This window comes from Aplidium turbinatum, chromosome 4 (assembly GCF_918807975.1).
Source record: "Aplidium turbinatum chromosome 4, kaAplTurb1.1, whole genome shotgun sequence".
Taxonomy (NCBI): domain Eukaryota; kingdom Metazoa; phylum Chordata; class Ascidiacea; order Aplousobranchia; family Polyclinidae; genus Aplidium; species Aplidium turbinatum.
In genome coordinates this window covers 13,327,440-13,352,011 of record NC_137475.1, presented here as the reverse complement: position 1 = coordinate 13,352,011, position 24,572 = coordinate 13,327,440, and the positions used below count along the sequence as shown (strand labels likewise).

At 39.7% G+C, this 24,572-nt stretch overlaps 1 protein-coding gene across 2 annotated transcripts in view; it reads right to left on the bottom strand.

Moving 5' to 3' along the window:
- The window catches only part of LOC145768466 (nuclear pore complex protein Nup98-Nup96-like), a 38,160-nt gene that overhangs the window by 3,483 nt on the left and 10,105 nt on the right, over nt 1-24,572 (bottom strand). Inside the window, exons 6-32 of one of the 2 annotated variants that reach the window (XM_082579962.1) lie at nt 24,310-24,483; nt 23,768-23,875; nt 23,187-23,340; nt 22,584-22,727; nt 14,809-14,966; nt 14,353-14,427; nt 13,693-13,904; nt 12,905-13,201; nt 12,496-12,580; nt 11,437-11,724; nt 10,690-10,828; nt 10,478-10,616; nt 10,093-10,270; nt 7,925-8,095; nt 6,770-6,937; nt 6,576-6,670; nt 6,093-6,182; nt 5,534-5,620; nt 4,964-5,134; nt 4,665-4,835; nt 4,044-4,387; nt 2,726-3,004; nt 2,415-2,572; nt 2,110-2,250; nt 1,550-1,692; nt 1,243-1,467; nt 305-371 (exon numbers count right to left, since the gene is read on the bottom strand). In XM_082579962.1, coding sequence (XP_082436088.1) covers nt 305-371; nt 1,243-1,467; nt 1,550-1,692; nt 2,110-2,250; nt 2,415-2,572; nt 2,726-3,004; nt 4,044-4,387; nt 4,665-4,835; nt 4,964-5,134; nt 5,534-5,620; nt 6,093-6,182; nt 6,576-6,670; nt 6,770-6,937; nt 7,925-8,095; nt 10,093-10,270; nt 10,478-10,616; nt 10,690-10,828; nt 11,437-11,724; nt 12,496-12,580; nt 12,905-13,201; nt 13,693-13,904; nt 14,353-14,427; nt 14,809-14,966; nt 22,584-22,727; nt 23,187-23,340; nt 23,768-23,875; nt 24,310-24,483 — 4,461 coding nt within the window. Of the gene's footprint in view, nt 1-304; nt 372-1,242; nt 1,468-1,549; nt 1,693-2,109; nt 2,251-2,414; nt 2,573-2,725; nt 3,005-4,043; nt 4,388-4,664; nt 4,836-4,963; nt 5,135-5,533; nt 5,621-6,092; nt 6,183-6,575; nt 6,671-6,769; nt 6,938-7,924; nt 8,096-10,092; nt 10,271-10,477; nt 10,617-10,689; nt 10,829-11,436; nt 11,725-12,495; nt 12,581-12,904; nt 13,202-13,692; nt 13,905-14,352; nt 14,428-14,808; nt 14,967-22,583; nt 22,728-23,186; nt 23,341-23,767; nt 23,957-24,309; nt 24,484-24,572 lie in introns of those variants that run through there. The other variant, XM_082579963.1, reaches the window with a different exon arrangement.

Genomic DNA, 24,572 nt, shown 5'->3' with positions numbered 1-24,572 from the left:
TTTTGTGAAATCAAGACTTAGTTTCATAGCAGCATTGAAGTATTCGTTCTTATTCACAGGGATCATGTTCTCTTAAAAATTGGGCCTACTTAATTTCTAATAATCTGACATTTACATTCATTTATAATAAGCGTCAAAAACGATCCCTTGTACTACAAAAAATAATTTAGTTGTTTACAATGTCAATTCACATTAAATTATTCTTTGTAACACTAATATTAATCGGTTATAAACAAAATAAACACACACAAGCAGCTTGTGACAAGCTGGACTTTGGCTGCTTGACTGCATTCTGGTAACCTACCTGATCAACGTCACTTCCGGAATAAACATGGCGGGAAAGCAAGCTCTTCACAGCCACCTCGCGATCCCTGCAAATATTGGCAAGTTATGTACAGTATTTTATTTAATGGTTCACAAACCAAGCACTGCAGTCTGGTAAACACACTTCGCATCATTTTGCAAAGAAACTCAGTAACTAACACATAATCGCCATCGACCGAGTCGCTGGTCAAGTAAAAACGCAATTACGTTTGTAATGCAGACAGGTCAAATCGGGTTAGGAGCAAAATGGTTGGAACGCCTGGTTAATCGAATCGAAGAACTCAGAGCGATGAATCCATCTCTGATGAAACTAAACTCATGTTTAACAAGTGGTTCGAAAACTAAACGAAACTTAAAAATTAAACTAAATTCAATTTAAAGCACTGAAGATGAAAACAACTTAGTGATCAAAACATTTGTTGCACGTAAGATTAGATTCAACATTTAGGGCTCTATTTTTTTTTTTATTAGATCAACCGTGTCAGCATGATCATGCGTTCAGTCGGTTTCAACTCTCGATCAATCTATAAACCTTCTCCCTCCATAGCTCTCAATTCCTTACAACCTCCTTCAGCTCTTCCATGCCCATCCCGCTGTCATTGGTCACAGCATCAATCGTGTATTGAGTAAAACGTGTGCGTCGGCTGCGTAGTCGAGTGGTGAGAACGTCTGCGCGACATTCGAAATGACGTGGGTTCGACACCGCTCAAGAGCACGCGGCTGTGTCTCGGCAAAGACACTTAATGGCAAGCCAAACTAAGGGGAGCAGCTGACTCGAAGACTATATGTCACTTCGCTGCTTCCTGTAGTCTGTTGTATCTCATCGGTGATCGCAGTGTACTGTACAGTATGTTATCGCAATGGGCGCAAATAAAAACACGATTATTATTATTAAAACTCTTTAGCAAGGCATTGTACCTGTTGTTGGTGATGTGCATGAGCACAAAGGCGGCTTGATGCCACAGACCGTGCGCTTCTAACTGCGCCGCGTAGGATACGTGCAGGTAGGTGGTCCAACTTTGCTTTAGATTGCAACGATAGCCGGCCGAGTAGAGCGCTCTCCATGTGTGCCACGCCACGCGGTAATCCAGCGGGTGGGGAACGGATGACGACGGACACAGAGTCACCTCCAACCGGTGCGACCTAATTGGTGGAAATTAGATTACGTAACATGAATCACAAAACAGTTAGGAGAAATGCGACGCTTGTGAAAACCAAATTTCACCTTTTGCAATATAATTGTATGAGGTGGTAGCAGACGTCCCGAACAGCGCATTCGTCTTTCTCATCGGGACAAACTACAGACCTGGTGCGTTCTACATAAGAAGGTACAGGACTGGAACAATAAGCCTGGACCTTATTGTCAACCTGAATAAATAAAAATCCAATTCACATAAAAGATAATTACAGTAAATATAAATTACCCTCCAAAAAACCTTAGCTTCAAGTCGCACAAAAACTTTAAAAGAAAATTAGTTTAACCCTGTCTTCAACTAGAACTTTTTGAAGTGTTAATGATTTCGTTTTTACATGTTTTTCAGAACCTCTTCAGGACCCTATCACGGGTGAAACAGACCGTTCATAGTTTTCGGGAGTCGAGACTATATTAGCATTAACTCGCTCTACTTGACTTTTTGGGCAGCTATTAAACTCTTTTTATAATGTTAATAACATATTGGTAATTACCATTTAGCAACACATTGAGGAAATACGTAATTGTAGATCTCATGTTTAATCACAAATTAACTCATCAACAGCTGGATGTATGGAACGATCAGCAACTACCTTCCACGCATTATGGTACAGTCGTACAGCTTCCACGATTGGAGCGACAGGTTTCGATACAAACGCCAGGTGAAGCAACAGACTACGCTTCCAGTCTAAACCGGCGCATGTGTTGATTGAACCTTTGCTCGAGAGCCAAACCTGAAAATATTATTCAAGAATCGAAATTTAAGCCAGGAGCAGCCGTGGATTTCTTTGACTCAATGAAAAGACGTGGCCAGACCTCCACGACTTGTTACTTCGGGTTCCATACTTTGCAAAAAATTTCGTAAGCCTAACAGATAAGCAACTTGACGGTAGCTCACCGGTTTGGCAGCCAGCAAGGCGTAAAGCTTAAGTAGCGCGTCGGGAACGTATCTGTCGGCTTCCATTTCCAACCACTCGACCAGCTGCTTGGTTGCAGCTACAGGAGTCGAAACACAACTTGATGAGGTGGACAACAGGCAAGCCAAACGAGTGTTACCTGATGTAGATCGAACAGTGTCAGGGTTGAATAACATATGGACAAGATTAAAAGGAGCAAAGTTCTTACCACCATAAATGTTGGCCAGAAAACTTTATATTTTATAGAGTAAACGAACAGTGAATATCAAATAAAAAATTCCATGTTACTCACCAGATGTTGAGGCACATTTTACCGCCTTATCCAGTCGTCCTTCTGTGATGTAATAATAAATTTTTTCAAGCGAGTCGTCACCCTGGTAAGGTGGCCGTTGTGCCACAGAAACATCGGCCTCAACAGCGTCAATAAGCCAGCGGGAGAACAATTTCTTCCGGATCATGTGCTGTGGATAGGACACTTCCTCTTGCTCCTCTCCTGAGCCATCACCAATGTCAGATCGTCCCCATAAAGCATGACATAATCCAAACACCAAGTGACACAAGTGAGCATAGCCTGGCAAAAAACAATTGATTAAACTTTTTTTCCCAAACAGCTCAAACCCGGGTTGGCACACGTAACGGACCGCCGATCCAACGAACCACATCGACCCGTTGTTCGAGTCTGCGTCAGTGGTTCAAGCCTCTACACAAGTAGGCTAGGCTATGTAAAACTGCCAAAATTAAGCTCTCGAGGAAGCTTCTTCGGTCCGAAAATAAAGATTCTCACAATCAATTAGGCTAATAATATTATCGTTGTTTGTGCTATATATTTTGATTCGGGTTTTGTATGGTCAACCTTGAGATGTGATCACATCATGAGAAGCATGACCAACAAAAGATTACTTGATCACACGAAAATAGAAGATCTTCTAACTATGACAAAACTACATCCAATTGCAGCAATAATAAAATCAAAAGTTTTAAAACTGTTCGGCCACACCAAAAGATCAAAATTCGGAATCAGCAAAGTTTGCACAGAAGGCAAAGTAGAAGGAAAAAGAAAACGTGGCAGACAACCAAAACGATGGCAAGACAACATTCAATCATGGACCGGACTCAACTTGACGACACTGGGCAAGTTGGCTCAAAATCGCCACTCTTGGAAGCAAATAAGCCATGTTGATGCGCAATCTGCCGCAGGCGGAGATGACGACTGATGATGATGATCAACCGTGACGGCGTTTCGAAAGTTCAACCACGTCAAACAATCAAGCTAGGCGCTTTGCGTTGGTCCGGATAACTGTATTCAATATCAAAAACAACACGGCCAATAAATACCACCACAATGAAATAACAGATACGGTCATGTGAACCAGCTTCTACAAACATGGTGTACCAACCATATAAAGAGTGTCTTTACCTGAATTTAAGTGCTAAACTGGCCACTGTGGCACGTGGTACAAACTGGTACATGACAGTAATTATGAAGTGGAGAGTTTGACTTGGTGGCCAACTATGGAGTGGTGGGTTTGACAAGCGACATGACAGGCATCTTTTTTTTTTGAAATCATACGTAACAAAAAGAATGGTAACCGAAATGAAATCTGGCGTACCTGAATCGGGATGAGAGACATCCACCGCCTCCCATGCCTTCTTTGCAACATCCGCATAATCATCCAACAGAGCAACTCCGCTTGCAGGTTGAAATAAAGGTAGCACTGGCTGGGCAGTTGGGCTCGATATTGTGGTGGCGTTCGTGGTTTGAGAAGATACGTCACTGGTGTCCATCTGAACGTCTCCAGATCCTCGCAATACATCACTATGACGTAACGCAGCAGTCAGGTACATCAAATCACCAATGATGTCATGGGAAACACCGGACTCAGAGGACGATTCAGGAATGTGAGGAGCTGATTTTAATTTTTCGATACAAACGCTAAAATTCCGGGTTGAATGGCTGTAAAACATATAAAAAATATCAGCTCAAGTAACGTAGGAATTCCACAACAAACAAACTTGCTTGAAGAATGTGATATTCACGGCTATTGTTCAGATAACCAATTCTAATGGGCAAAGGAAATCGATAATGGCAAGGCATGTACGAATGTACGATTAATATATACCTAGTTCACCATGCATTATTAGTGAAGCAATACATCTTCATCTTAAAATGTTTAACCAACCCAATAACATTCGCTAAAACTACTAGCGCACAACTCTTTTACACACTTTACCATGTTGTCACTTTATTTCCTGCAAAAATGCTATAATTGCCAGATGTTTCTTCAAGTTTTCCCGACGAGGAGGAGTTAGCGATCTGGACCCCGCTGTGCACCAACGTCCATCCAGGTCCCCACCCCACACGAAAAGATCTTCCTAGAAACTGAGCAGCATCACATGGCAATCTGCAAACAAAGGAGTCACAAGTTGAGAGAGCAACACAAGTAAACATAAGAAACAAAACCAACACAATCAAAATGTCTTACTAAAATTATTGAATACACTCTGTAGTGTACTGTACATCTGGTCCTACCTAGCAGAGCTGGCTTGCAGGGTGGGCGGCTGCAGAGCAAGAGAGCGACGGGGAGCACATTTCGTTGGCATTCTCCTCCGACGTGGCATAGACGGTGCAACACCATCCATTCTGGGGTGCGGTGAGGGGTGCACACTTGCAAGTGATTCCTCTGAAACTCGGTTGACCGTCCTATGCAAGAAAGAGACAACGTGTGACAAATCAGCAAAATCAAACTTTAGTTTTTCAAGCCTAGAAGCGAAATGGTTGGAATGTTTCGTCATCCTGGCAAAAATTACAGAGCTCAGAATGCAAGAACTAGCCACATGTTCAAAAAACCTTTCTAAAGCAGTATCATTTTCAAAACGTTTGCTGAAGATCAGTTTAGTTTCTACATTTACGGCTTTGCACATTTTAAGCAATGCCATAGGTATGTCTAACTCTGACCTGAGGTGGTCACAGAGTCTCCCTTATTGTCACCGAGACATTGACTGTATAAATTTGTATAATGTATAATTGTATATGCAAGCAAAAGATAGCGTAAATTGAACCGTCCATTCACACAAATATTCAACACATGAAGATACTGACCTAAGTGACACCGGCACTTGGATTGGCGCTATCATGTCAGCTGATGGGATCTTCTTCAATCGCTTTGTTTTCACGGACAGTACTTTCCTGAAGCAAATTGGGTTGCAATGCATGTATGGTAAAGTTAAACAAAGTAATTTTTGAGTCCTCCGTTATATTGAAAACTAACTTCAAACCATGCTACGATTTCCCTAAGATGGGTAAACTTTAGTAGTAGACTAAAAATTTCAAACCGCGGGAAAGAAAATAATTAATTTTATTGTAAGATGAAAGACTAGTTTCTGACGAGGAACACAAAATAGCATACCAGTGATAGTTCACTAGAAACTTAGCGAATTGCAAATAGGTATTTTTAAAACAGATAAATAGCAGCGTTGCAAGTAGATCCATTTCAAAAAAATACGTGAATTAGCTAGGAGGTGCACCGATCCCATTTTGCTGTTGAAAACGGTATGCCAAGTGCTGTCAAGCGTAACACCAATCAGGAGTGTCCCCTTAAATGATATGAGAACGGAGCTCAAAATACATAGGGTGTTCTTCACTCGAGCTTCTGACAAACCTTGACGTTGGAGAGAGGGAGGTAGCACTGAATGACTTCTGTGGCGGAGTTGCGCTTGGTTGAACGTCGGTCGTAACCAGGTCAGTAATGCTGAAACGAATATCAAGTAAATACAGCAAGCAAAACGTTATGAAACTTCCCAGTCCGCAAAAATTGCTTCTGGCGACGTTGAAAACATGTAAAAAGAGCAACTTTTGTGGAATAAGTCAATACTGTGGCGGTTAATACTAATAGTCTACCAAATTATATGGAGTAAGCTCAAAAAGGACTACTCTACCGACACTCATTGTATTGTCAATATGCACTTGGTTGTTCAATGTCCATTATATAGCTGCAAACATTAATCTGTTCAATCACAGACCGATATCGGCAAATGTTTCTTTCCGTTTTCTTTCGGCAAACGCAAATTGAATCGACACTGATCACTAGCACTAATGCTGCTACACCACTCTTCTATTTGAAAACACAGCAAGAACAAATTACCTCGGGAGAGTTGGTGGCGGGATTGATGACGACAGCCGCATACTGGCAGGTTCATGGTCGCCTTCGTCATCAGCGAAGAAAGAAGCCTTCATCGACTAATAAATAATTAATTAGCATTGTTATTATCATTACAAAATTAGAAAATAACATCAGCCTAATATGGCAGCAGAAATTTAATATATGCTACGGCGAACCTGAAGCCTTTGCGGCTTCAAGCCGATTTTGTGGAACAGCGACATCGATTCCTTCTCCAGTGGGAGGTCGTGCTTGTCTCCGCCATATTCACCATCGGCATCCCCGTCGTCGGCCAATATGCCAGCACCATCAGATGCTGCTAACTTGGCACCGAGAGCAATCTGCGACTGAACAGAAAAAAAGATGAACGCAAACGCTAAGATAAATCAGACACTACAAGATATGAGTAAGACCCTTTGAATGCTTTCCTTTTTAATGATTTCACGACCACAAATATTCAGTTTTGCGTGAATTGGACAATACGAAGGGAATGATGAAAAATATCGCAAAAGATATGTTATTGCTTGGAAGACATGGATCGACCACAAGTTCAAGTGTGACTTGGTTGAAGAGCTTGAAAGAATGATTATTATATCACTAACAATATTTATCTTTTTTTCGAATGAGCATCCGTACGGAATGAAGGAAGGGCACTTATTCGTGCCAGCCGTTCGACTTCTGCTAAGTGATAAATTGATGCCGTTGATGCAGATATACGACGTCGATTAATGACAAACAGCAATTGATCTGATTGTTGACGCATAGACATCTTTCGACGATCAGCAAGAATACAACATTCGTCACTCACTGAAGAAACACTTCCAACTCTTAAAACTGGTCATAAAAAAAGCAGTCTCTTCTGCACATTTTGACACCAATTTTTGACACTTTCTGACACATTTTGACACCATTTTTTGACACTCTACGATAAGTAGTTTTCGTAATACGAAAATAGGGGTATTCGACATTTAAAAAGTCGTGCCCCATATCTCCCAAGACGTCATAACGCGCTAAAATTTTGGGTGTCAGGTTTTATCCAAAACCCCTCAATCAGACCACAGGCTTTTTAAAAATCGAAAATGATGAAATATAAAAACCCTAATAGGCGTGCTTGGTGATCTGTGCAAGAATGTCAATGGAGCACACCAAGGTGGAAGAGGAAGCTTAGTGCCATTTCAACTTGCAGTAACCAATACTTCAATGAAACAATCTTCTGTGGGGCGATTGATCGTGAACTACTGTCTCTACATACAAGCAAACTAACCAACTGACAAAACTTATGCTTGGGATCTTTCCTTCTAGTTGCAAGGTTATGACATTCTTCCACGTGTTACCTTTGTAGCTTTCGAAGCAAGGTCAGAGTTGACGCGAGTAGACCACAGTGGTGTCTTCTTTGCAACAATGACACCCTGCTTGGATTGTTCCAGAAGCTCACGTGGTTGGTCGACGTCTATCTCAGCTTCATCGTCACTCTCCGGCAGACCATACTTCGAAAAGTGATTCACCTGATGAAGCCAACGCATGAATGAAGCAAATTATGAACTCTGACAGGAACAGTTGAAAATCTGTTTTTACGTTCGATTACTTATCGGAAAATATACACGAGATTGCAATTAGCACGGTTTAAAGCACATTAACTTTAATGTTCAATTTATTACGTGTATAAAATATGATAAATCAACATTGTCAATGTTTCCAAAACTCCTTATGCAAAGTCTGTAACTTCACCAGATATCGCACAAACTTTGATACAAAAATCAGTTCAAAAAGTGGAAGTTTCAAAAAGCCAACACCACATATAAAATCCTAGCTGTATGTTAATTCGAAATCAATCACTCATAGCTCTCAAAATGAGTTTATAACTAACACAAGCTGTGGCTAGGGGTGTTCAATTTCGATTATTTGAATATCCGAAATTCGAAATTCAATTTATTTTCGATTTCCGAATTTCGATTTCGAATATCACAACTATTCACCAAACTGCAAAATGTGATTTTATTGAAAGAAACGACATGAAAATTCGCTAGAAAACGCAAACAAAAGCCATGAAAACTTGCGAAAAAAGAACACAAAATAACGTCTACAGCTCCAGGCCCATGTTGGTGTTTATGAACACAAGCTGATCGACATGGTCACCGGTCAGTCGGGTACTCAGCTTCATGACGGCCAGGCCAGCTTTTGAAAATGATCGCTCCGCTGGAGCCGAGGTTGCTGGGATCCCAAACACTTCAAGTTCATTTTCACAGCGAGCGATTCACTGCCGCAACATTTTACTGCAGAGTGCAGATTTGACTCGAAAGTGACATCGAGTATGTTTGCAAGCGCATAAAGCTAAACGCACGCTCCGTCTACGTAGCAAATTATGTTGTTTTTGGGTGCATTCAACATCTGATGACATTGAATCGACACAAAATGGTTGATTTTTGCTATGTCCCAGGCAGCAAAATCAGTCATTTTTACATTGATTCAACGTTTGCCGACATTAAATCAATATAAAAATCACAGATTTTGTTGTCTGGTGTTGGATTGTAGCATCGCGACTCGTTCTAGTAATTATTTATCGCGAAGCTGTTGCGGTTTGCATTCAAAAAGTGTTTTCCTACTGCCGATCGCTAGTTCATCTATTGTTTTATGTATCAATACAGCATAAAAAGTTGCCCTCACACAGAAATATGCGTAGGGGCCTGGCCCCCACGCAGGCTCGTAGCCAGGGGGGCCTCGCCCCCCTGAAAAAAATTTCGCCCCCCCTTGGCAAAATCTTAACATTCTCGGGCAACAGCTGCAATAATAATAATTTTGCCCATATCAATTTTTTCGCCCCCCCCCTAAAAAAAGTTGCCCCCCCCCCTTTTGCTCTGCGGTATGGCTACCCCTTGCTCTGCGGTCTGGCAACGGCCCTGCTCCCACGACACGGCTTAGGCGCCTATGGATTCGGTAAAAAATGGATAAAACTGCGACAAAGCTCAGCCTACACTTTCTGCTATTGCACAACCTCGCTATCTTCATTCTTGAGAGAAATTTGTGAAATTTGGCATTAAAAATGCCAACCTGGCATCCCTGGTGCAGGACTGGCCGTTGGACCCGCGAGAGCGTGTGATGTGATAGTTACGTGATAGACGATGCGCATGTGTCGAAGTCTTTTTTCCCTTGCAAAATCCGACAAGACAGCTTTCGCGCCACTCGCCTTACTTTCAACCTCGTTCAGCCGAAAAGGCGGCTATAATTTCGAATATGTCCGATACGAAAAACGAATTTCGAATATCACCTTAATCGAAATCGAATCGAAAATCGAAATTGAACACCCCTAGCTGTGGCATTGAAATAAGAATTTCCGAAGAATGAATATTTAAAAAAAACGTTGTTATTATTGTTAAAGTTTGTGGACAAGAAATATTTTCGTGCGTTTGTATAGGAAGCAGAGCAGCAATGTAAACGAGTAGCAGCCAACTAAACGTGTTCGCGATTGCACAACCACAACAAGACAACTTGTGGTGTAACGAACCTGAAACACCCATGAGCCTGTATCTGGACGGTAATCCACAAACCGAGCGCCCATCTTAGCGGTTATCAACTCCAGTTTAGACTCCCAGCCCAATCTCTGCAGACGATCGGAGTCGGTGACTGGATCTCGCGTCGCTTTGTCGATCGGCCACACACAATCCAAGGTGATTTCGGCAGGTCTGAAAGGGAGGGGGTTACAAACATAAAATAGAACAAAATTTCGCGGATTTTAATGCTGTATTTTATTCCTGTCAGACTGGACCAATCAGTTTGTATTTGGTGTAAAGCTATTGAATAAATTGTTTTTGACATGTCGGGTTTAAACAAGCGAAAATCTTGCTTCCTTGAAACGGAAAAAACAAACTACTTTTACGATTTATCGTCACCTGTTGAGGCCCACACCAAGTGGTGGTTTTTCGTCGTCGTCCGGATAAACAGTGACTTCTTTCCGTCGAATATGAACCAAATGGTCGAGGTTCATACCGGTGATGTCCACTTCGCCCTCAAAGAACACGGAACCATAACCTGCGATATGTTGAGTACAGATAAGTTGATCACAGTAGACTTCAGTGCGATACAAATTGTGGTAATTAATCACCTCGGCGTCCAATGGTGAAGTCAGTGATCTTACACCGCATGTTATCGTCCAGCATGTTAGCAAGGTCCTCCATATCAGGTATAGTATAATATCCAGTTCTCCTCAGAATGATACCAGCAGGGTGAGGCTCGGGGGTACCCTTGAAATGAAAGCACATTCATTGATGTCGAGTTTTAGAGAGTTCATAACAGTTCTTCATTGCAGTCTAGTATTCAAAAAGTACTTAAATGCCATGGTGTTGTGTGAATTTTACGTGCATTAAAAAAAAATATGGGCAGAGTCTGATAAATCATAACGATTGTTTGCTTCATGTTCATATTGAAATCTAATTACTTCATTATGCGATTAAGTGAAAAAACATTAACCACTGTGACGAGATTGTCGGGTTAGCTATAAGGTCAAAAATTTCTTTGTATTACTCTAAACTTCTTGCACTATCAATCAGCTAGCAAGACAGTTTTCATAAACAATAAATATTGCATGGGCATGAGCTAAAGAAAAGAGGGAGAATGAAATTTTTCTCAGAGGCTTTAGGTTTGAAGGTGGATGGAAAAAGGAAACAGGGATGGTCAAAAAGAACACGAAAAAAATGTGAAGGATGAGGGATGCAAGGTCGGACTAAGGAGGAGATAAAAGGACAGAGAGAAAAGACAATCGCAGCATGGAAAAAAATCTGCTACTCCCCACTAGTGGGGACCAAAATTAATTTGGACGATGACGACAAATCGAATAATTCAATTGGCTCACTTCATCTTGAGCGCTTTCTTCAACTCCATTCTTATTGACCTCGGCGTCCAATAGCTCAAGTGTTTTCTCAGTTGAAAGTATTGACGAAGATGAACCTGGATAGATCGCCGATGAAAGGGAAGAATTCAACGAATTAACCTTCGGAATTGACGTTGTCGTCGGGGCAACATCAGGTAGCTTGCTCGAGGTGGCCTTTGAAGTTCGCACGGCAAGGTCGCTAAACGTGTCATTGTATCGGGGTTCAGGCGGAATGGCGGCAGAACTTTGATCATCCATCTTCTGCGCCACCTGCCAAGCAATAAGCATTGTATATCATGTAAAGATTGATACATCTGCCAATATGGATGAGACGGTGTTGCATTCAAAAAACTATATTTGATAATATTGAGAAGTAAATTTGTGCGTGAATGCAAAAAGATAAAGCATCTAATCAAAGCAGAGATGCAGTCTTCTCCGTGTTTTTAACACGTTTTTTGAAACTCCATTCTTGAATCCGTTTCAAATTGAAATTTATTTATATAGCTTTGTGAGGTTTAGACCTGAATCTGTCAAACGTTTTGTGGGATGGAGAAAATCTTGGATTTACACGAAAACTGGTACAACTTCATCAAGCAGGGTTAACGATTTTTACTTGAAAAACATGAAAAATTGAGATATTGTCTTTCCCGGTAACTACTTTAAAAAGCAGCATTAAATTGCATAAATGCTGGAGTTAGTAGCGCACCACTAAACTAAACCAGCCAATGAAATTAAAATAGTTGAGTTCAAGGCGAACCAAATTTTATCCAACACAAGCGGTTCATTGAAAAATTCTGTAATTCCTGCTTAGCGCACCTAGCTAAAGCATGCACTAACCTCACAAGTGAGTAGGCGATGAAAATACACCACAGAAGTCAGCTACTTGAAAAAGTCTGATGCTCACAATGTTATTTATATTATAAGTTGGAAAAAAATTGCACATCTCAAAAATACACACAATACTAAATACTTGCAATAAAAAGTATTTTCAATTTACAAAAACAAGTCGTTGCATACATGATAATTTATATAAGAGCCTACCTCACCAGCCTGAACGACAACATCGTCCATTGAGACTTTGCTGCCGTTGGGCACTTCGTGATCATTCGAAGCGAGACCACTGCCACTGTGACACAGAATAATGTACATTAAGCGTCACTATGAAGGAAATATGCTATTGGCAAAACGCTTGAGAAATGTGTAAAAAACGCATCATTGCAATAAGAAGCAGTTGTAAACCGTACGAACTGCCATGAAATAAATGAAACCAATAAAAGATTTTTAAGAGCTCGATCAGAAATATATTTAGCATGACACCAAGGTATCAAAAGTAAAAATAGATTTCCAAAAAGGTCAAATTATCTTACATTGTCGCTACGTTGTTGAAATTTATTTTAAGCACAACACTAAATTGCACAAGCAAAAATATACAACTGCAAAACCGCGTCACCTCGAGTTGAAAGCTCTAGCCACAGATGATGTCGCTGTGGCAGACGCGTTGGAGTTTTGTAGGAATTTACCAGATTCCACGCCAGTTAAAGTGTTCGAACTTTTTTGGAGATTTCCTGATTCCTCCCCACCAACGACAGTGGAGCCACGATGAAGATCAGCGGACTCGACCGTCTTTAACGCATCAGAACTTCTTCGTGATCCACCTCTCGCTAGTGAAGAGACCGATCCCGGTGATGGTGTGGGATAAGAGCCGATGTTTGGAGTAACTTTTATCGTCAACTTCTTAACGCTTGACCTGAAAAGATATTGATGCATGGAAGCTAAAACAGCGCAGCAAGTAAACAAAACAAAATCTGGGCAAAAGTGTTTTCCAACCAGACAAGTAATTATTGAAGCTTTGGGCCAGCCGAGAGCATTACCACAGCTTTACTGAAATGAGAGGTCATAGAGAGAGGTTAACAACCCATTAAGTTAAAATTAAAAAACTGTTATCGCTTACTTTCGCCATTTTATCTTCTACTTTTCTTTTTCAACAAATTTATTAACATTTTTTCTTCAAAGCAATGTGAGGAAGGCGAAAGTTCGTGCACATATAGCGAAAAAAGCCATTTGCATCTTTTGCCACAAGAAACAACTTGTGTATTTTCATTGTGCGTCAAATAGTGCACAGCCCAGAGCAGTCAAAGAATGAATTTTGGGTAATAATCGGGTATTAATTCAGGCATGCTTTTTAGTCAATTTGCTTGATGTTGACAAATTGCACGGAAAAATATTTCACGTTCTTACTTTCCAACAAAACTGCGATTGCTGACGTCAGCTTCTTCTTCGGGCTCCAGGCCAGCGAACAATTGATGCGGTTTCCCATGGAAACCAGATGAATCAACCGATTGGCTGGTTCGAGCTTTCGGCTTGATCTTGGATTTTGACCCCGGCGAGACACGGTACAGCGGGGATTGTAAGGCAGCCTTCTGGGCGATGGGGTTGGTAGGCTTTAAAACCTGCATTGCATGAACTACGTAAATGATGGTTAAAAGAGCAATCACAACAAAATAATGCAATTATAACGGTGGGAACTGTGAAAAAAACCTTTGTGAAACTTTTTTTCCTTCCATATCATTATGTTTTTTCATTGTATATTATAATATCTAAAACATTTTGTAACTTTCTAATGGGGTAGCTGACTTGTTGACTGCATAAGATGAGTTTCTTCTTTCCTATTTCATTTATATAAGAACCAGCGTAATTGTGAAACTTTAAGAACAAAAAAATACTTGGGTGATAATCATACGTATGCTACAGGTTCCAATTTTCAGTCATTGTTACAAAAGTAGGTGTCGAGTGAATTAAAAAAAAATGACTTGAGACAAAACATGTTGTTGTATCAACAAACCTCAGAACAGCCACAAATGAGATTTCTCTCAGCCAATTTCTAAAGTATCTACGAACCTCTTGGCGTTTGCCTGGGTCAGCCAAGTTGTTCTTGAACAAGGGAGAGTCCCCAAATGGAGCGGCTAGCAACGTCTAAAAGCAATTTCATTATGAGCACGGTGGATTTTTAGTTAAAACAACGTTGAAGTGATGTTGTCTATGCAAGTTTTTTTTATTTGTATAATGTCTACTCTATGTGCACACTGCACAGCACAATAACGACCACCACTGTAGTCGATCAAAAATACCAGACTCGACCTTTGGTTAACATAGCTTTCAGCCATAAGACAAAGCCACTGATACAGAATAATAGACTATGACATTTTTTTCACATTACAAAGTCGCCATGTATTATAGCTGGAGGTGATCAGTGAACAAAAATTAAAAAACAACCTTTTTCCATAATATATTTATTATTTGTGCAAAAAAACTGCTGACAAAAAAGTTTTAAAAAAATAATGGTAAAGTTTGAACCTGAAGCATCTCAGCAGTTTGTTGGTTCGACGCGCCAAGAGTCAAGCCAGTAGCACCACCGGCTGCCGTTGCTTGTTGCCCTGCCGACGAAGTACCAAACCCTGTTCCAAATCCGAGGCCGCTCCCTCCGGCATTAAAGTTAAATCCTGAACTTCCCCCTGAAGAAAGTGGTAATTTGCCATCACTTTAGTAGAAGTTTTAAAAGAATGATATGAACCGGACGAGTTTAGAAAAAGCCTATCAAAGTACAAACGAGAAAAACAAATACCAAACAAAATATGGGAAGGCACAGTGAGGTTGAACTGGAAAATGCCAACAATAAAGAGAAATGGAGGAGTCGCTGCAGACAACTAGTGGACCACGGAATTTCGGAATGAATTCCATTTTTTAAGCAAAAAGGAGAGCAAGATGGCCGCACCAGTTACCGAGTTGGTTTATCAGACACGAGCAAAACAAAGGTATTTTCATTTGTAGTTTGCACTTCAAATGAAAAAGTTCATGATTGTAAAATAACTTTCCCAAAACGCATTTAGCCACGTTATAAATGAAAGTTGCTACGAAATCGGAGTGTCTATGTATGGAGACGCTTCAACGTGGTGTAGAGGTGAACCCGACTGAAAGCTAGGCCCATTCCTAGCAACTCTTGGGGCTAATAGAACACAAGTAAAAGTCCTCAACGCCAATATCTTTTTGGCGGAAGAGGGCAGTGTCTGAAGGGCAGGCATCCTGCAAGGCGGACCTCGATGAACAGCAGTTTCCCTGAAGCTGCACGTTTCCATCTTATTGGACCGCAGTAGACATAAAAGTGGCTGAGAGTGTGTGTGACTGTGTAGGCCTCGCGTAGTCACAAACACCTTAAACAACAATACAAGCGAGGGCTTGTGTCTCAATTTGAACCTTAACCAAACAAAGCCCAATGGTGATGATATCACGGGTAACGTGGGAAGGCTTGGTAGAGTTGGAAGCCTCCAGCCCAGTTTCACAAGGGAATGGCCCGTTTCGACGAATCCAATTCAGGTAAGCGGTTTTTGTGTTTATGTTTCTAAACCCATGCAAAAGTTTAGCCAATTAACCTATAACACTGGTCAACAAGAAATTTTTACAAAACAAATTATCAATCATTTATAAGTAATTTTGGTGCTCAAATAAGTAATTCAGTACTAATACGCAGTCAGTGACATGCTTGGTCAAAATTAGTATTCTTTCTTGAAGAATAAACTGTATCAGGTAGCTTTCAAGTTGTTGTATTTTTGTTATTAGCATAGCTGGAAAAAGCGACTGCAACAAGCATGAGTGCTAGACCAAGTAGCTCAAGACGAGGTTGATTGACAATGGAAACAAACTTATACTTCATATGCGGAGAGTAGGTAGGTAACTTCTGATTTTGTAAAGCTGTCGACCAGCCACAATCTTGACTGGGCTAATAAAATTAATTTATTACGTCTTAAGGAAGTGATTGCCAGATTCGCCACTGGTATGTCGATCGTGGTAATGATTCATGCGTAACAAACAAGTATATATAGATGGGCAATTTGGAATTGGATCTTTGCATGCATGTCTTATACCATTACGGCTTTGCCACCACCTTTTCCTTTTGTTGGTTATTTATGTCATTGTATTTTATTTCCACAATATCGTTTCTACTGCATTCCGACAAAGAAAAATAAATATACAGTGCACAACTGCAAAAATAATGTACGTTTTAATGAGGAGGCTACAATCTGTTGTCGCAAACAAAACATTGACTTTATTTTGCGTTTTCTTCATTTCCTACGGCGGAAAAATATCAAATCGGATTCGATGTAGGCCTAATTAGGTTACTCAAAAGACTTTTTTCCGAAAAAGGCTTTCTCCGAACTGGGATTTATCCGAATAGCAGCAGACCGGTGTAACGGTCCAGGAGTTACTGCGGTCTGAAAGTTACCGTAACTTCTGGACCGCGTGTATACGCGGTCTGAAAGTTACTGCCAGTCCAGAAGTTACTAAAACAGGGTTTTCAGATTTGACGCTTGCAGCAGATTTGTATAAATGATTTCAACATTGGAAACATGTTGAACTTGAAGACTTATCCACCATTGCATCTTAACAACATGATTTACAGCAGAAACGTAATTGGGAATGAAGCGAAAATAAGATGAAAGTTAAAAGATGAGTTTTGTACCAGAAATTGTTGCTGTTTTGGAATGAAATTTGAATTTGTAACCTAACAATTTACGTAGGCTATCATTTTAACCTGATTTGTTTGTATTATACCATTTGAATTTGTGTCCGTGCCTTACGTGCGTTGGCAAATAAATTTGCATGGGGAGGTGATTAACTAGATGACCACTTAGCCTATAGTCTTTTGCTGTCATCCTGATTGTGCTATAATGCAACCTACGATTCACAATGTAGTAATATGAGTGTTTTATTGACTCATTGTAGGCTATATGGCTCTGTTGAAACAATTAATTTAATTGATCATCGCTACAAACATTTCAAAGTTTAAATCGTGGCTATAGGCCTACGTGAATCGGTGGCTTTTAATAAGCTATACACATACAGGCCTTAATATAGTACCAAATACATACAGGCGTAGTACCAAATTTAATTCATAAGTAGAGTAGACAACCGGAAACGGACATTGCCGTCGGCTGCAGCGTGGGTCAGGTGTATGTCGGAAGGCGTACACCGATGTATAGCGCTCAAGTCCGCTTTCCCGCAATGCAGGATAAAGATAAACAAACAAACAAACAATATCGTGCAAAGTTTGCATTTGAAGGCTGACTTATTAGCCGCTGGTCTTGAGTCGTAGTTGACGAACATAGTCTTTGACTATATTTTATGTAGGCCTATTTCATGAAAATTAAAACCAAAGTTTTCTAGTGAATGAAGCACTGAGCCTATTTTTGGTCTGGCTTTTCATAATTACCGTTTTGAAGAAATATAAAGTAACTTAGGCTACATATAGGCCAACCGGTAGTCAAAACGCCATCAACCTTCAGTGAGTAGGCTATCACAGTGTCACACGCGGGAAAGCTTTAGCTTTTACGAAAGTGTTGAACACTTTGAGATTCCAATGAATTTCCGTTGGACTCCCATCGAAAACACGTGGCACGAAACTTAAAAGTCTAGGATTATGGTTTCGTGATGAGAATATTTATCCTTGGGATTCATCTTTCGCACACTTGCAGAGGGTTTAATCTACTGACCAAGCGAAGTTTCAGTCCATTTACAAGTTTTCCCAAAAGAATTTCGAAAATGCACACCCACTTACAATAGCAGTAACTTTTGGACTGCTTCTGCGGTGTTGCAGTCTGGAAGTTACTGTCAGTCCAAAAGTTACCAGCGGTGCCAGGCGTTTTCACAATCGATAGAAAAGCGAAAATTGTTTTAACTAAGTGTAATGAATTCATTGCTCTCAAACTAATGCAAGCTTTTCAGTTAACATTACAAAATACTTATAATTATTAATCTGACCTTTTGAGAGGTTAAAAATTTAATTATTTTTTAAAACAAAATTAAATAAAATTTAAATGAAATATTTGGCAACTCTTGTAACTTTTGGCATGCAGTAACTCTTGGACTGCTACACCGGTTTCACACATTGGCGGCTGACCTAAACAGGTCACTCTGGAGGAAGAGAACTAGGGAAGGCACCGCATTTTTCGAAGAAAACAAAAAACATAAAGCTCAGGAAAAACAAAACATTAGAAAAGAAAAGCTAAAACAACCACATTTTCCACCCCTCCATACAATGTGGCTTTTGCCTGGGCCTCTAAAGCCACATCTGCCATCATCATCCAAAGCCAAATTAAAAACAAAACCAATGATCGGACACGAGCTGGAGCTGACAAGATGAAAACCACATCCAAAGTTGACTTTCGTAACATAATAAAAAGAACGTTCACAAGTCTTCATATCGCCCAGTAACAGGAGAAAGAGAGTGACTATCATCAACCTCTGCAACAACTAAGTGCATGGAAACCCCCTTAAGAAATCGAAAAGTCATTTATTGCGAATCTATGCTGTGGAAGATTGCAGGTTTTTGGAAGATGGCCGTTGACCAGAAGTAGCTTTGAAAAGCACCACACTTCCAGACTGCAAACGACGGATTTTGCTGTCTGGGATATTATACAACACTGTGAAAGCACGGAATGGCTCGTTTCCTATTCGGCTACAGTTTTGAATTGTATTTTGTATTTTATTCCACAAAATCGTTTCTTTTGCATTCCGACAAAGAAAAATAAATTGAAATGAAATTTAGCGCAAAATGTTTGAACTATTAAATTGAAATGTTTGCTCACATAAAATCGACATCTATCCTACGTCACCGTCTATATGCAAACTTAGAATAACTTAGAATCCTCAACTATTACAACATTCCAAATCCAACGACGCCTTCTGTTTATTTAGAGAATGTTGTATTTTATTCCACAATATCGTTTCTTTTATAGTTGAAATTATCGAAGCTTTAGATGAGTGGGGTTTAGTTTAGACCTAACCACTAACACTTCGCATAGATTCTGTGTTTCAAAGATAAAACACTTCGCGAAAGAGATTTAGATCATTTAAACGGACTTAAAGAGTGCCGAAAGCAAAAAATAGCCTACGTTGCTCTTGCCCGCAAAACAGCAGCTGATCGCATGGCTTTCTCATACGGCAGGGCTACTCAACTAATGTTAGCAAAGGTCCATTTTGACAAGTTGAATATTTCTGCGGTCCGGTGAATATTTCACATGCAACCACGAAAATTAAACAACCAGTACGAGCACAGAAACACTTTTCAGGTAGTATGTAACACGACATTTTTGTCTGACACAAACAAAGAAATAAAAAAGGAAAAAATGTATTGTGTTTCTTTGTACTGTAGCTGTGTGGACATCAGAGAAGACAGCAAAGCGTCGGGAGGTCTGGGGGCGAAGCCCCCAGTTTTTTGGAAAATCACAAAAAATTGCTTTTTCCTAATGGAATTCTGCTTAAAGAGGCCCTAAAATGTTGCAATGAAGTTATTCTTCCAGAAGCCCGAGGTCCACCAATACCCAAAAGGTCCAGATTCGGAACGCAGTCCGCCAGTTGAGTAGCCCTGTCATACGGTATGAAAATTTCAAAGTAGATGATAGAGTAACTTACGCTGCTGGAATAGTCACGTAACTATTCACTGCAATGTTAAGTAAACCAGCTAAATTAGACGCGCTATTTTCAACCAGGTCTTCCCGCTGTGAGATCAATTATGATTCAACAGAACGCATTGTTTTGTTCGCAATGTGTGAGAACTAAATTGAAAACCGATAAAAGAAAAGGTGTTTAATGGTCTTGGCCGCAGATATTGCCTGCAATAACGAAGTCTCTTACCGCTATTATCACATAGCTAACCTGACATCATTGTTTTATGCGACCGCTTAGGTTTGACATCGACTTCAACGATCATGGAATGTTACGTAATAAGAACGATTATATCCTACACACAAAAATAAAAAATCGATTTCTTAACAGCTCTTTCTGTTTTTCTCGTGAGCTTTGCATATTGCTCAACAAGTGCATAAAGTTTAGAATTGACAAGAAATCATTAAATTTGAAATTTAAGTTCGAATCACTGGTAATAAACGCATTCAAAACTTTTACTTCTCGAGGCCGTTCCAAACTCCGTAATCTACGTCAACAATGATTTTGCGGCAGTAAAAATGCGTTCATTTTGAAAACTGCCAAGCTGGAGACAATAGCTTGTCCCGTGTATAGGTTGAACCTGTCTTTTTGAGGTGAAATTCACTTGCGAACATCTCGACTTATACTCGAGTTTCAGACGATTACAGACGATACCTGCCTGGTAACCAGACGATACTTGCCTGGTAATTAACGCTCCTAATCCAACCTACTTAGAAAAGGAAATATCGTCTGAATTACTTAACATCAAGAACTGGATTAATGCCAATAAATTAGTTATCAATCCTTCCAAATCAAATGTCATTGTGATCCCTCCTAAAAAATGCAGCTACCCAGAAGATATCAATGTACTTTATAATTGTGTTCAGATCGAACAAGTTAAGTTTGCCAAATACCTTGGCATTATTTTTGACAATGGTCTAAATTTTGAACCTCACATTAATATGCTCCACAAGAAACTTTCTATATCTGTAGGGATATTGTCGAAACTCAAATACATTCTTCCAAACAAAACATTATTACATACTACGCACTGGTACATTCTCATATCGTATATGGGATAACGATTTGGGGTTCATGCTGCAAGACACAAATGAACAAGCTTAGCACCTTACAAAATAAGGCTGTTAGAATAGTAGCAGGTGGCAGGTGGTCTGATCATGTCACACCTTTCTACAAGAAACTTAACATACTCAAGCTTAAAGATTTGTACGAACACGAAACTGCTAAATTCATGTTTAAATTTGATATGGATGTATTGCCTCTGCCTTTCGCACACTACTTTGAAAAAACCAAACTCATGTATAATGCACGTCTTACTAGACACTCTTCCAATGATTGTTATTTTGTCCCACGTTACGCCTCATCCCGACTCCAGCGCAGCATTAAATATGCCGGAGTGAAAGTCTGGAACTCCTTACCAACGAGCTTGCGTAAATTGTCCTTTTATTCTTTTAAAAAACAACACAAATATTCACTCATCGCCAAATATTAGCACGATTAATTTGGTATTACCTTTATGCTACCGATAGACTACTAAATATATTTCTCTGTGACCATCTTCCAACACCTTGTCTCAATTTTCGTTATTGAATTATTTTTATCGCAATTTTAGAACTTCTATTAGAATCTGGGGTATCTGCTTGACTCGAAGACCTATGGTCTCTTCGCAGATTCCCGTTGCTGGAAATTCCTTTTTTATTGCTGTATTTATTGTATTATATTTACCTACAACGAAATAAAATCAATCAATCAATCAATCGAGTATATACAGTATTCGATGAAAGCAGGGATATCTAGAGAAGGGGATACGAAGGCTTTTATTACGTCTGACAATAGAAGGGCTTCTATTTAGCTTCTATTTATCTTTAAATGACAATTGCCACCTATAATAATTTAATAAACTTTGTTATGACAACCTGCATTGCACTATTACCACCTGGTATGGATATTCAATGAACGCTCATAATTAGGCTACTTGTTAATTCAAAATATGTTCTACATAACACTTGCTAACTGTCTTGTGTAGCTGAGTGTACCAGCTGCACTACAAAACTTTCAGCAATTTTAAAAAGAACCGCATGTTTAACGCGGTACCAACTACCGCCCTTCTAGTGTCATGAGAATCAGCAATTGCTCTGAGCCTTCGTATTCCCTTCTTTAGATATCCCTGGATAAAAGACTGTTTGAAAAAAACAGAAGAGAAAACACTTCGCCGTTGTTAACGCTGTGAAGGTAAGAAATTAGCAAAACGTGCGATACGAGGTTAATAAAACCGATAGCGGGTTGTTTTCCAACTGTTCCAATTATGAGCTAACAATATCAAAATTTTTAAGACTAGGCGTACTGCATGCGTAAAACTAATCGTTTCAAGTAGCGGTTCAAATAAATTCGGTTTGCGACGTAGGTGTCAATATAAACAAGACATTAAGCTTAATTAAAGACTACTTTAATTGAGTAAAATAGCGTTATGGTTATGACGTCATCACCTTTCTCGCCCCTAAAGTTTTTTTGAAAAGTCGGCGCCTATGATTGTGGAATAAAATACAATACAACTCAAAACTAGCCGAATCGGACTAGCCGAATAGTAGCAGACCTGTCAAACCAAGCCAAGCAATTGAACAGCTACCAACCTCCTGCAGTTCCAGTAGCGCCACCGAAGCCACTGAAAAGGCTTTTGTTTTGTGTGTTGCTGGTGCTCAAAGTATTTCCAAATAGTGCACCAGTCGTGTTTGTCGTGTTTGTTGAACCAAATCCACCTTTGCCGAACAATGAACCTTCAAAAAAAGGGACTATAAAGTAAGTAAAATTGTGGGGGAATTCTATCTTATGAACTTTCTAACTTTGCAGAATTTTGTTTATTAAACCTTGTGTTACACAGCTTAGTAGCTATGTCACTGTAAAGAATGGCGACCTATATGCATTAAACTGTCTTCAAACTCACAGTTTTACAAATCAATACAAAAACTTCTGCAAAAAATATATTATAAAGAAACAAAATGATCAAAATTACACGTAAACTTTTGCACTCGCACGTTTGAACAGAAAAATAAGTAATGCGCCACTAAAAAATAACAATATTTTCAACTAGACCACGGCACTCACGGCAGGGTTATGAGATCTTCAGTTACTTGGCGGCTTATGATAATTTCAAATTGCCAAATATACAAACCTACTGTTATTGCATCAATGCAAACCGTTGCTAAATGCGTAAAAGTTGCTAAATAAAAGGTTACCAGATTGCTGACCAAATCCAGATGATGCACCAAACAGTCCAGTTGCAGGCTTTGAAGTTGAAGACCCAAACAAACCACCAGTAGTGTTGCCAAACCCAGTACCAGCCTGCGTGGTTGCTCCAAATCCGGTGGTTTGGTTAGCACCAAAAAGATTCTAAAAAAATCAAACTTTTGTCAAAAAAAATTTTAACACGTATTTCGAGAACACTTTTTTTTTTAATACAGTTTATTGTAATGATGAATATTTTTTGTTCAAAACACATGATAACATCAGCCTATTTGCTATTTCATATTTGACAAAAACAACTATAAGAAAACGTGAGCTGATTATTATCAATGTCAGACTCGCAATCGTTCGGGAGGCATGCTATGTGTCTGTGAACGTTGAAGTGAGCATAGTTTGCAAACTAAAGAGTGTGAATTTGTGAATTAAGGACTACAGGTGTGCATCTGCATCATATAACACTTTACAATCAGGAAAATGTCTGTTTTACGGCTGATTTCTAACAATAAAAGTTACCACTAAAGTAAACAAAAATCTTTTTTTTTTTAAATTTTTAAGTGGTAGTCATTTAACTCACACTTCCTCCGGTTCCAAACGTGTTGCTTGCTCCAAAACCTGTAGATGATGTGTTCCCAAATAGACCGCTACCAGTAGAAGTTGTAGTGTTTCCAAACATGCCTCCACCCTAACCACATGTTAGTAAACTATTAGCACGGGCGATCGCCAACCACTTTCAGTGCACGAAGGACTACGATTGCAGAATAGCCTGTTGTGTATCGTTGTATGAATGTTTTAGATATTACAGTTGATAGTTCGCTTGCCGATGCTTTGACACATGCTAATGCACAAAGATGTCATTATTTTAAATTGCCCTATCCGTAAATTACGCTGCAAAAGTACTGAAACATAAGAAATAGAGAACAGCGGACAATGAAGAAAGCATCAGAATCATTTGACATTGAAAGAATAGCTACGATTCACCGTGTATTTATCGAAAATTCTTTCAAGTTTATCTTGTAGGCATGAATAATGACGCCGCACAACAAACTGTCGAAACTGAACCGGAAAGATGGATATATTTTCTACTCAGCAACAAGATCATCGAACACAAGTTCTCACAGGCTTGTTAACGCTGCTTCCAAAAAGTGAACCACTTGCGGCTGACGTTCCAAAGTTGAATCCACCACTTGCGGTTGTAGTTGTGCCAAATGACTTATTGGCGCCGAATAATCCACCGGTTGTGGAGGTGTTTGTGTTGCCAAACAAACCACCGGATGCTTGACCAAATGCAGGCTGAAAAGACAAAGAAACGCATGAAGAAGTAGACACCTACACTTACAGTCCTACACAGTATTATGTACTGAGCTTTGGCTATTCTTTAA